The sequence below is a fragment of the Neodiprion pinetum genome, chromosome 2, assembly GCF_021155775.2.
Source record: "Neodiprion pinetum isolate iyNeoPine1 chromosome 2, iyNeoPine1.2, whole genome shotgun sequence".
Lineage (NCBI taxonomy): Eukaryota > Metazoa > Arthropoda > Insecta > Hymenoptera > Diprionidae > Neodiprion > Neodiprion pinetum.
This window is the reverse complement of record NC_060233.1, coordinates 41,579,296-41,591,897: the sequence shown is the minus strand read 5'-3', so window position 1 is coordinate 41,591,897 and position 12,602 is coordinate 41,579,296. Positions and strand designations below refer to the sequence as shown.

The window sequence follows — 12,602 nt, the reverse complement described above, 5'->3', positions numbered from 1 at the left end:
ACCGTATATAGTCCGGCATTATACGTATACCTATACCTAACTCTTCTTCCTCACAATCCTTCCTTCCTTCCTTACAATTCTTCCCTGTACAATCCCCGGGAATAACTACACGTGCGGTTGGTTACACGGAGTAGTCTGTATCTTGTACGTTATACAGACCTGTAACGATAGTTTTCTCTCCATACGCTGGAACGAAACGTACGTGTGTGTGTGTGTGCGTGCGTGCGTACGTACCTACTTTCGTAGAGTGAATTCGTTCATCCAGAGGTTCAGCTAGACAGCCGCGAGCGAGTAACGCGGTAGCCGAATATCGAGAGCAGTACCCGCGCTAGCTTGAGATAACGATAAGAGCTGAACCCTGTATATTCACGGAACGAAACACCTCCACGGAATGCGATCCATAATCACGTGGTACGGATAACGAGAGATTTCGTTTTTACGTAGGTATACCTGCGCCTGCATCATCCAACGAGTAAAATTTTTATTGCTAGTTGCGAGGGTTTGATTTAAGTACGCGCAGTTCTGGGCAGAAATTGAAGGTTGGTCTTTTTTTTAGCGGGAAGCAGATACATATTTATATGTATTATAGGGCTAGAAAGAAAAGAGGTTTTATTTATTTTTTTTTTTTTTCACTCTCTAATTATCTTGTGCGTAATTCATTTGTTTATGTGTAAAATAATTTACTACCAGGATGAAATATATTTTTGCATCGATTAGTTAACACTGAATAATAATACACGTGTCGCGTAAAATGAAATATAAGGCTTTTCACGCGTCAAGCGAATGATTAATGATGAAAATTGTGTTCGACTATGGAACATTTATATATTCACTTGCAGCGAATAGTCTTCGCTATAAATCATTTGCCTGAATCGAACACGTACGAAATACAAGTAGAATATAAGTTATAGGCGTAGGTCAGGTACGCTTTTTATCATATCGCTGACCGTCGCTCTCTTATACACATACGCGTATCCGTATGACGATATATTTCATTATTGTTGAATTTATATACCAACACTGCATTCGCCGCGTCGACTTCAAATGTACACTCAACACACTAAATACGCTCCTGTACATATACGTGAGATAGGGACTGACAAGGCCCGAATTCGACGCGGACGCGTCGGGGATGAGCAGGTGACGACGGAGTAGACGCGATACGACGCGACGCGACTCGAGGGGCCCGATGATCCTTGTTCGGGATTCGTCGGAAGCCCGGTTCGATCGGTCAACGCGATTCAGAAAGGCGGGTTAATAGCGCGAGGCTCCCTCGCTGTTCGAGACCCACCCTCTCCTCCCCGCCCCTATCTACCGGCCCGCAACTTTGGGCCCGACGCAGTCGAGGCACACGCTGACGATGAGTTGGGCCTTATGCGGCTTATTACGCGCTATTACGGCCGGGTGCAGTCGCTTGTGGACCGTCGTGTACACGATTCGTGCATCGGATCCGATCCGAGGCCCCCCTTACCATCGACCTCTCTTTTCTCTTTCTCTCTCGTACGAGTATCGGCCGTCCGGTCCCTCCTCGTGTGTTCGTGGGGTGGATATCCACGTGTGTTCGCGCATCTGCATACAACACAGCTAGAGGAGATGCAAAAAAAAGAAAAACGAGAGACAACGCTGGGGTGGGGGTACGTCGTGAGGCACGCATGCGCGACGGGGGATCGAGGGTCGGAGGGGGGCAGAACGGTCCTGCTGTTGCTGCTGCTGCTGCTGCTGCTGCCGCCGCTGCTCATTTTGTGCCATTGTAAATTGATCTATTCAATGGGCCAGCCATTATCCCCATCGTGCCTCGACTATCTCTCCCTCTCTCTCTCTCTCTCCTCTCGTTCTCTCTTTCTCTCTCTTCCTCTCTCTCGGCCCGACCCGCTGCTGTGCAGTGCCGGTGCAGGACGACGGGTACAAAGTACCCCGCTGGGCCCGTCGGGTTGTTGGCTGACGCAGCCAGCCAAGGCTGCACGGTTCGCCTGCCGTAGCATCGCTGATCGGGGCCCACTGGGTCGGTGGTGCGCTCGGCATTGTTGCGCGTCTTTTTGCTTTCCATTCGTTGCAAGTTTCTTTATTTTTTTTTTTATTCGCTCCTATTTCTTTTTTTACCCGTTCCATTTTTTTTTTTTTTTACTTATACTTCTCTTTCAACGCGCGCGGGCCCTTCGTGCAGTTTCGGTTATAACGGCGCGATTGATTTGCCTGCGAAAAGGCAGCGCCCTCCCTGTTATACAGCTTCCGAAGTAGTCGAAGCTCAGGTTATCCAGTCCTTTTTGAAACGTCTGACGTGCTTTGCAGGTGGAAACGCAAAATTCGTCGTGCAGCGTGCTGCATCGAAGTAATATTTGATAGTTTGAATGATAAGTTTATATTGGTACAAATATATATGAAAATTTAACATCGTATAATCATGGAATTGAAACGTCTTGAAAACAAAGCTTCTATCCGAAACTATGAATAGCGCAAAGTTTTTTGTTAAATTTTTGAAAATGGCATCATTTTATTTATTGTAGTACAGATATTTCTTTGGGAGGGGGGGGGGGGGGGGGGGGGGGGGGAACGTTTTTTCCTCCATTTCGAAAGAATAATATCACAATTATACCGCGTGAAGGAGTCTTTTTTTAATGACGCATTTTTATCTCGCGACCAGCAGCTGCAAGAAACGAAAATATATTTACGGCCAAACAATTCATCTCGATTACAAATTTCAAACAATTCCTTCTCTCTGACCTGGTCTTGCAATATATACAGATATACGTTTGAGGCCCAAGATATTCTCGCTGTTTTAAATTCCGCCGCGTTCCTCCTGCACCGAGTTTTTGAGGTCACCGTCAACGTCGTCGTCGTTGGCGTGTCGTTTAGGAACCGTAATTCTCTTCTACCTACTCACCGCTTGTGTTCTACAGCCTTACCCTCTAACCCAGGTGCACGGTTTATGCAGACCGCTCTGTTATATTTTAGATGTACCTATCGATACGGAATACCTATACACATTCAAGAATCACAAGTATCGAAATCGCGCGAAAATTTTATGCCAATAGGTCGTTGAAAATATTTGTGAAAACTGGACACGAAAATAGGGATTATTCGTGTCATTGGTGTAAAGGTGAATTTTTTTCTATTGGCACAGAAATCTTAAGCATCGGAAATTTTGAAAAAAAATTGAATGACGTGTTTCTTTTATCGTAATAGATTGAAGTTAATTCAACGGTAATTTTGAAGCAAATTTCTATCTATCCGAGGAAAAAATCTTCCGTTGCTACCTGTAAATATCAGGTGTGTGAGGTGTCCGTATATGTCGTAGTTTGAAAAAATTTCATGAATACTTTTCACGTATCAGATGGATTAACCGTGTCGTCGTCATTGCATCGCGGTTCCGCGTTATAATTTGCAAAATTTGCGTGGTCGCTGCATACGATCAGCATGCCGTAGAGACCAGGACGATGTTCGACGAAAATAAACGCACCACCTTCTTCTTAAGCCTGTATTTCTCCTCGACACGCGTCTAACAATATACATATGCAAGAATCACACCTATAAAATCTCTTAGCTCGGGGTGAAAATATGAAGCGATAATATTTAGAGAATGACTTCATTCCACGTTGCGTCTGCATGCAGAGTAGAACGTTTCGCGGCTGCCGAGGTCCTCGATCTTTCTCCTCATCTTGTTCTTCTTGTTCCTCTTCTTCATCTCCGCAGGATGTTGGCCCTCCTCCTATCCTACACGCATACACGTACACATACACGTACATATACAGATACAGGCACTCGAATCGCAACGTTTGCGTGCGATGCGGAGACTCGCAGCTGGCTTCTGCCTCTCGTTCTTACTTCCACACGGATCCCCCGTTTTCCAAACTCCTCGAAAATAACGCGCGCGGCAAACACGCGCCAATATCGCGAATGTTCCACGTTCTCCGATCGGCGAATCAACGCCGTGTCTTGCACGACGCCCCGGGGCCAATTTTCGAACCAGTTTTTGGAACCACCGCGCTGCTGCGTTTAAACGAAAACGATACCGCCTCCGGCTCCTGCGGTTCCTCCGTATGCGCATATGCAGCATTTAAATGCACCATACGACGCGAATGATTTCTCCACCGAACTTATATTTCTTAAAATTCTTTTATTTCCTCGATGCAAATTCTCTTATTAGGGTACCGCACAACCGCCTAGGGAGCAAATCGGTTCCTTTTTTTTTCTTTCAATTTTCCTTCTTTTTTCTGTTTTTCATCTTCTTTCAATATTTCAAAACGAAATTTCATCTGCGATTTATCATACGGTCATCATTCTATTCCAAATATATGTATGTTATATATACATCGTTTTATTATTGTCGGAATTCTGCGGTGCTTGAAAAGAATTGAACGTTTTTTGTTTCTCATCAAGTGTTTAAATTCATACAACACGATGGGACACCATTTTGAATTCATACGTTACATGTTTACACGTTACGGATGTATAAAGAAAACACACTTGGATGTATGAAAAAACTTGTTAGATGACATTACCGCATGATAGTTCTATGTGTCTTAATTCAACCGATTAGTTTATTCAGTCTGTGAAGTTGTGACAGATATATTACGCATACAATTTGTTTGTTTTTTCCATACAGTATAGAGATGTCAGTAATCAAGTCGTCGATATAGCACATTTGGTATACCTTTATATGATGTGTGTACCTGATATTATTAGCATACCTTGATATAAATCAATTGGATAAAATAAATATCGCATCGTTTCTGTAATTATACATTACCGTTAATGTAAAGTAAGGAATGGAAAATAAATAGATGATTTTCACTTTGACAATGATTAAATTACGTACAAGTATATATATAATATATATAATACATATAATATATTATACGTTGTGTAATAATATTATACAAATTGTGTCTATTAATTAGAAACAGTTGTAGGAAAAGTTTTACAGTCCGTGTAATCTAGATTCTAAGCCCGTAACCCGCGAATTCCATAAATATCACGCCTTATTTACATGAGATAGGAGTAGGAATTCTTTTTTCCCTCGATCCCCGGTTTCTTCGTATAAGTATACATGCATTCACAGAGCCATCAGCTCCTTCGCGTATCGTTGAATTACATCACGGCTAAACGATTTCGCTGTTTTATAAACTGTGCGGTAAATCAGGGGGAGACTCGAGTTTGTGTCCAACAGCGGATTAGAATTTTAATTATTCACACGGCGTTAATCCGGTATTGTACAGATAAGGCGAACCGTAGATACAAGCTCTTTAATTTTCTTACCCCGAGTAAGAGTTGGTTTGCAATATAAAACGTGATTTCTGCCCCCCCCCCCCCCCGATGAATCCTGTTTTTTTCCGTGTTTTCTGTCATTTCTCGAGTGCCAAACACGGATCCGCGTTTCCGATACAGTGTCTTATTTAACACACTACTTGCGTCGATTTCTAGATATCCTTGAATCACTCGACGAAATTCGAAGAAAAATATTTGCAGCCGAAGAAGGGAACAGCTGATTATACATATTATATTTTACATGGCCATGAGAGAAATTTCCAACTGTGTGTATGCGTTATATTATTATATATGCCTGTAGTGTAGGTACACGTGTATATTATACGTATATAGGTACGAGAATTTTGCTGCAAGTGTGCGTCGTGTCTGTATTAGGTGCTGTAAACCGATTTGACTGCACGCGCTTAAACTGCTGTATAAACGTAAAATTCTGGTGACTTGCTCGAATCTCACCTATATATATATATATATATATATGGGTTTATGTGTTGCGTATTATACCGGGTAGTATAAACGAGTAACTGTCGACATTCGACCCGTCGAGAGTTTCTTCGGTTATGGGAGGAGGGGCTGCTGCCCATACCTGAGGTCACTTCCATTTTACAGCCAGTAACGGTGATATTTATAAGAAAAATACATGACTGTGTATTCTTGTAAGACGTTGATATTTATGACACGTATATAACATGGGTGAAAATAATTATAATTTAGCTCCTGGAAATTTTATTTATATGATATTTATTCTAATAAATATTTGACGAGTAAAGTGTGGGAATATATATATATATTTGTTTTTTTTTATTTATAATTATGGTGTCACAGTCGGAGTTAATTTTTAGTTTTTTTTTTTTTTTCTTACCGAGCGTCGAGGAACATTTTCTTTGTAAATTTTGATGGGATTGTATAACGTAATCCTCTTTTCAAAGGTCAAACACGATATTGTCTGATATTTGTATAATTGGTATATAGTTGGAAGAATAACCGCGGAACGGAAGGTATTTAACATAGCGTTTAATGGTCGTTTCAAACGTCATTACACCAATGATGTGAAGGCAGGCGCGTTACAATGATGAAAAATAGAATAAAGAAAATGGTAATATTGAATTTTATTTATACGTATACGCGTGTGTAATGTGTATATAACGCGAAGTGGTTCGTTATCTTTACGTTGATTTGTGCGGTGGTTATCTTTAATTACGGGAGTAAAACGCATGAAAGTGGTGGGTCTGCGTTAATTTCACATTTGCAAGATTGTCAGGGAGATAGGTTATAGTTATAATAAGCTGGTCCGATCGAGTCGCGCTTTGAAGAGTGACGCAACACTCGCGAGTAAATCCTCGCGTTGAGTAATAATTGTTACTTGGTCTTTCCATCCTATCTTAATGGGCCCGCGTTATGAGCCTTTCAGGTAACTCATCCTCCCCTCGTCGTCCCCGTCTCACATTCTGCACACACACACACACACACACACACGCACACGCGCGCGTGTGTATTATTTATACGCATACACCGTACGACGCACTCGCGCCATTTACCTTTTTTCTCTCGGAGTTCTGCCCGCGCAAAGATACGGTGAAATAGTTGTAAATATTATACCTAACTGCAGAGTAAATTAAACGAATATTGAATCGCGTCGTTTACACGTCCGTCATGACCATAATAGCAACGGGTAAGATTGTACATCTTACAAAATGTTGCAAGCCCCCCCCCCCCCTTCAAGCCCCTCAATCTCCCGATCTTGACGCGATCGAAAAATTCTTAACCTAATCGTAACGAATGGCATTCCAATTGCAAAATCGTTTCGCATCGTAATTCTTCTTTATTCCCTCTTTATATTTATTAACGTGTACGTTTATCTCTGCACTATGCGGACTGAAACGTGATTTATTACGTAGGCTGACATTGGAGTATCGGATCGCCGATTCAATCGTTTCGAAGAATAATCAATTTTTCTCTACTTCGCTTTACGCGTCGACACAAACACGTATATTACACTAGATTTTCGGGTGTAAAAACCGTAACTGGTTGCTATTTCGACACGTGCAGGGTCACGCGTGCATGTGGGGGTACGTAGTTGTATCTAAACTAATTCAATATTTATACGATTCGTAATTACCATCTTGTCTATCTTCGTGTACGTATACCTACATACGTGTAACATGTTTATTAATGCTTGTACATTCGTCGCGTCGCGCCGTGAGGCACAGGTTAATTATACAAAATTGAGACGTTTTCGTCCTCGTCCTCATCCACATCTTCCTCCTCCTTTTTTTTTTTCCTCAAATTTTTCGCCGTCGTCGTAGTTTTCGGCAACAGAGTCTCATTGTCACGAGGTTTCATTTTCTCGTTGTCACCTGATAATCGAGCGAAGAAAAGCGACGTATACGTTTCTACCGCCGCCGCTTCTGCTGCTGCTGCTCCAAGTATACACACGCACACACACAAACACGTATGAATATCCACATCTTGACGCGTTCGTGTCGAGATACATACATATGCTAAGACCGCGAGCAGGAATTGTCGACGTTATCACGATTATGATAATGCCGGTCGGTCGGTCGGATGTTTGTTTGTCTCTGTAACGCCCTGGTAACCGACGTCCTCCTCCTCGTCTTCACGTCTCTTGGCATACGTCGGCACACATTCCAACACCGGCGCACAGCTGACGATGACGATGACGACGAGGAGAGGCGGAGAGGAGGACGGCATGCAGCCGGCACAAGCCTTAATAAATGAGACAACTCCCCCTCTCCCCCTTTCCCCTCCACCCTCTTGTTTGTCCTCTTGGACAGGTCGCACGGGTGAAATGAGACGGCGAATTATTCGGCAAATCGCTGAGAACGAGAGCGAACAAGAAAGAAAGAAAGAACGAACGAACGAACGAACATGTAACACGTGATTACTGCAAGCATGCGGTAGAAACGAATGTGAGAAAATTCGGATGTCAGATTAGATGCGGTGTCAAGAATTTGAGAAATGGTTTTATTGTTGGGACGTTCGAAGTTGATATATATTCTTGTTTTTCATACGAGTCGGTAACGTTTTGAGCTGTATATTTATATTTAGGTAAATTGTCGGAAAAACTTTGGAGAAATTTTACATTTATAGTACCTAGATAATTTTAAAGAATATATATATATAACGTTGTACCGTAATTATACTAATCTATTTTCATACAATCTTGAGACTGATCGTAAAAATTTCTTTAAAAAAAACAAAAAAAAAAAAAAAAACAGAAAACAGTCGATCGGTGAGTAAAATTTGAAACAATTATTCTTTTCAGTCCTTGGTGACAGTTCTGTTCTTCGAGTATTCTTTTTCTTCTCAGATCTAAGATATTTTGAAACTGCAGTCCGTCAGGCAAAGAACCTCGACAAGTTTGGTTGTAATTTGTTTTTTTCACACGTATTTTCGCGGTTCCCACGACTTGTCGGCGATAATCTCATCACCCCGAGTATGTACGCGTAATCACGCATCGTGCTTGACGGTATTACGCATGCACGAGAAATTAATCAAACTCATTGTTTTCTCTTCTCGTTTGTTACAGATCAGACAAGAAAAACCTTACTACATAGCAGATCCGGAGGTCGACTCGTTGGTGAGTATTAGTTTATACGTCGCTACGCGTTGTTGGTCGTAAGGTGTTGGTAGCTTTATGTACCTTCTCCTCTAGTCGCCGGCGTATTTACATATACGAATACTGTTTGAACAATGTCATGCCTCCCTCGTTTCCTACCACAAAAGCATCCCACCAGCGGCCGCTATCTAATCTCTAAATTTCATCTGGCCCTGTACGTAGCGCCAGTGGCTATCGCCAGATCCTCCTTACTTCGTCTGTCCCAAAACGCGGTGAAAACCGGTGCCGGAAACACGTGAGGATTTTTCATTCGTCAGAAAATTCATTTGGAATTTTTGTTTACTCGCGTTTTCGCATATGATACGCAAAGTAGAAGAAAAAGGAGTCGAAATTCTTTCAGCTAAAAATTTTAATATTATCATTATGTACGAATTAAAGGAGAGGAAATTGTTCGCACGTATTGTAATGTAGGTGTTAAGTTGTTTTTTTTTTTTTGCTTTTTGTTTTATCTAGCGTTTCCTCAGCTCGTCGAATATTATTGTATATTAATTAGGATTGATATGTAATCGAGACACTCTCTCGCGGCCACACGCACTTCTTTTTTCCCCCCTTCTCTTATTTCTCTTCACGCCGTTTTTCCTTGCATGAAATAACCGGCGTGTGTATAATATAAATGTATATATACACAAGCTGCACAGGCTGCCATTATTAAACGAACGGCAGCAACGGTTGTTGTAACAACTGTTTTCACGGTGTTATACTCGTCGTCTATTCGTGACTATTCGCAAATATAACGTACATATAATGTAAAAAATTTGCCGATATTGAATACAGCCGTTTTCTTTAACTCACGCTCTTTTTATCTTTCGAATTTTTCCCTCGTTTGTACATGTGTAGAGAGCGATAAAACCGAAGAACGAAAGATGAAATGAAATAAAGGGAAAAAAAAAAAAAAAAAATTACAGGAAAGAGATTGAGAAGCGAAAAAGCTTTCTCGACTTTTCTTTACATATGTCGCGTCGTCTACTTCATATTATACGATTACACACTGTACATGGTGGTCGGTTCTGCAGCACGCATCCATAAGCTCTTTACCTTATACCTTATACCTTATACACTCGCATTATGCGGTCTGCATTTTATAAATATCGGAGTAGGTACACACAGGCGTATTAACGAATGCAGGTATAAGGAAGACTCGCGTGCGCGTTGCAGAAAAACGTTATACGTTTATACGTCGAGCCGCGGAATTGGAAAGGATTTTCTGACGACTCCGCACGCGGAGTAACGACGTGTAATATCTTACATCTCGTCCGACACTCGGCTTGCTGCCGACCGATCAGCCGTAATGTTTTTTTTTGCCAATAATTCTTCCTTTTCCTTTTCTTTAAATACTAAATTTATACACCGTTTCTTTTAATTTCTTAATCTCCTTACTCGTTCTTCGAACACTTCGATACGACCGCAGTTGTAATAATAATTCTTTGTATATGCATATACCTATCAATGCTGTAAGAATACGAAAAGACAGGGAAGTAAAACGCGTTATTAAATCCCCTGGATATTAGAAATTTGCACGATACGTGTAGGTATATATATTTTGGACACGTGCAGAAATTTGATTAATATCACCGGAGAACGATCTGTACGATCGAGCGATAGCGCACAGTTATGTTTGAATCAATAAAACGCGTTTCTTTCGTCGTCGCAATTTTTTTTTCCACAATCCAGGTGTACGTACAGGTACGTAAACTCATTGAATCCCGTTGGATATCGAAATCCGCGAACGACGAATGTGCAGGCAATTTCATAACGTGACGTACAAGTTGCTTTTTTCACGTCGGGCGTTCGTTTAATCTCACAATTTTTCTAAACCGTGTATTCCTCATCATTGTTTTTCCTTATACATACCTTATACTACCGAACGGTTATCCTACCACCGATCTATATGCATAATAAATTTCAAATTTTTATAATGCGAATAATGAGGAATGAAGAACTAAAGCTAAAGCGTATAGTTTGCAGTTCCGTGAAAAATAAAAAATAATTAACAAAGAAAGAACGTTTCTCTTTCATTATTTCAACATTAATCGTTAGCTCAGTTTGCTTTTCAATCTGTGAAAATGAATTTAAAAAAAATCGCGGGACCAGTTCGAGGGTTAAAATCGGTTTCGAGTCACGCAGCTTCCCTCTTCCACCAATCATCGATCCGACCTTGCCTCGTTCTTCTTCCGGTTCACGTAGAAGTTACGCGGCTACGCTGACGTTGGCGCACCCTTGCAGCATCCTGCAGATTCCATCGAATTGTTCGCTCGCGTCGAAGCGTCACGTTTGTTATTTATATTCGTTACACATACGGACGAACGTGGGGCTTTTGGCTGCAGGGAATAATTCCGAATAATTACACGTGTGCACGATGCGAGGAGTGCATGCGGACGAACGCGTTGCATACATACATTCGTACATAAACGCACGCTCAAGTAGTATAATAGTCGTCCGCCCGGGTTCCTCCGGCCCCTAAACCAGCCGATGGAGCCCCTCGTCACCGTAAATCGCAGACAATGTTGGGTACCCGTCGCCCCTTGACCTTGACTGCAGGGAACGACTAAACATTCACCACGTCGCGTCACGGAAGCGGGGATGCACGCATATGCAGCTCTACCCTTAGAAACGATACGTATAATTTCGGCTCGCAGGAAACTCCGGAGTGTTTCGTGCGTGATGCGGTTTATTTTTATTTTTATTTTAAGGGATTGGAGGGGGAGGCAGGGGGGGAGGCGGTGTGCACAAGTCGCGTATGTTTTTCCATTTAAATACATAAACGAGGCCGAGATCTTGTTCTCAAATGACGATTTCACTCTTTAGTCGTTCGCAGCTTTGGTATAAACGTACTTTTCTCTCTCTCTTTCACTCTCTCGACGCTTCCCTCGGTCGGTCATAGTTCCAGTATCCAGTTTCGCGCATCGCGACGACACCCTTAAAGCTGGCTTCGACAATGGCAAAAGTTTGGCTGAAGGGTGGAGCGCGGAGCGGTGGAGGGGGCCCATTCATCCCCCCCCCCCTAAAATCACGTTGGTACCCCCGATCCATCCCCCCTCCCCCGGCCCCAATACTCTCCCCAACGCCGGCTTCACGTCTTCCGAATCTAATTTCTGACTGAAAGTGATCGCCGCGAAGCGGACCATTAATTAGACGCGCTCCGGTAACTTCGATTCAGCCTTTACTCCGACGGCTGCTGCTGCTGCAGCGTGTGTTGCTCTTGCTCTTGCTCTTTGCTCTTGTTGTCGACGCTGTCGATGGGCAGCTCTTGGCGGGCAAGCTTTGTTACGGAACCGACGTTGTCATACGGTGCGTGGGTGGAACGGAGCGTGGTTATCGTCGGTTACATGTATATCGGGTTGGAACCGTGTGTGCCTGTTGTGTAATTGTTGTTTGTCGTTCGGAGAGAACGGTGTAGCTTTTCAACGGCACAGATTGGTATTTAATTACGTATTGAAGGCAGCGCGGCGGGTTGTTATCACGCTTATTACGCCTTTTCTCATACATACGTACTGCACATACTTTATCTACCCATCTACCTATGTATGTATCTAGCCGTGTCGTACCTTGTAGCTTCTGGCAGCTTGATCCGCAGGATGGGTTAGACCTGAACGATCTTTCGCTTGTATCCACGATTCAAACGAGAAAGTCTATTTATACTTGTCAAGGACGTAACGAGGAACGAAGAAATATGAAAGAAAAACCAAAAAAATTGAACCGT

The 12,602-nt window shown here is 42.4% G+C and overlaps 1 protein-coding gene across 3 annotated transcripts in view; it reads left to right on the top strand.

The window, feature by feature from the left end:
* Nucleotides 1–12,602, top strand: part of hth (homothorax) — a 286,555-nt gene that overhangs the window by 20,577 nt on the left and 253,376 nt on the right. For all 3 annotated transcript variants that reach the window (XM_046610599.2, XM_046610598.2, XM_046610600.2), the window contains one exon: nt 8,813–8,863. In XM_046610599.2, the coding sequence (XP_046466555.1) occupies nt 8,813–8,863 (51 nt within the window). The remainder of the gene's footprint in view (nt 1–8,812; nt 8,864–12,602) is intronic.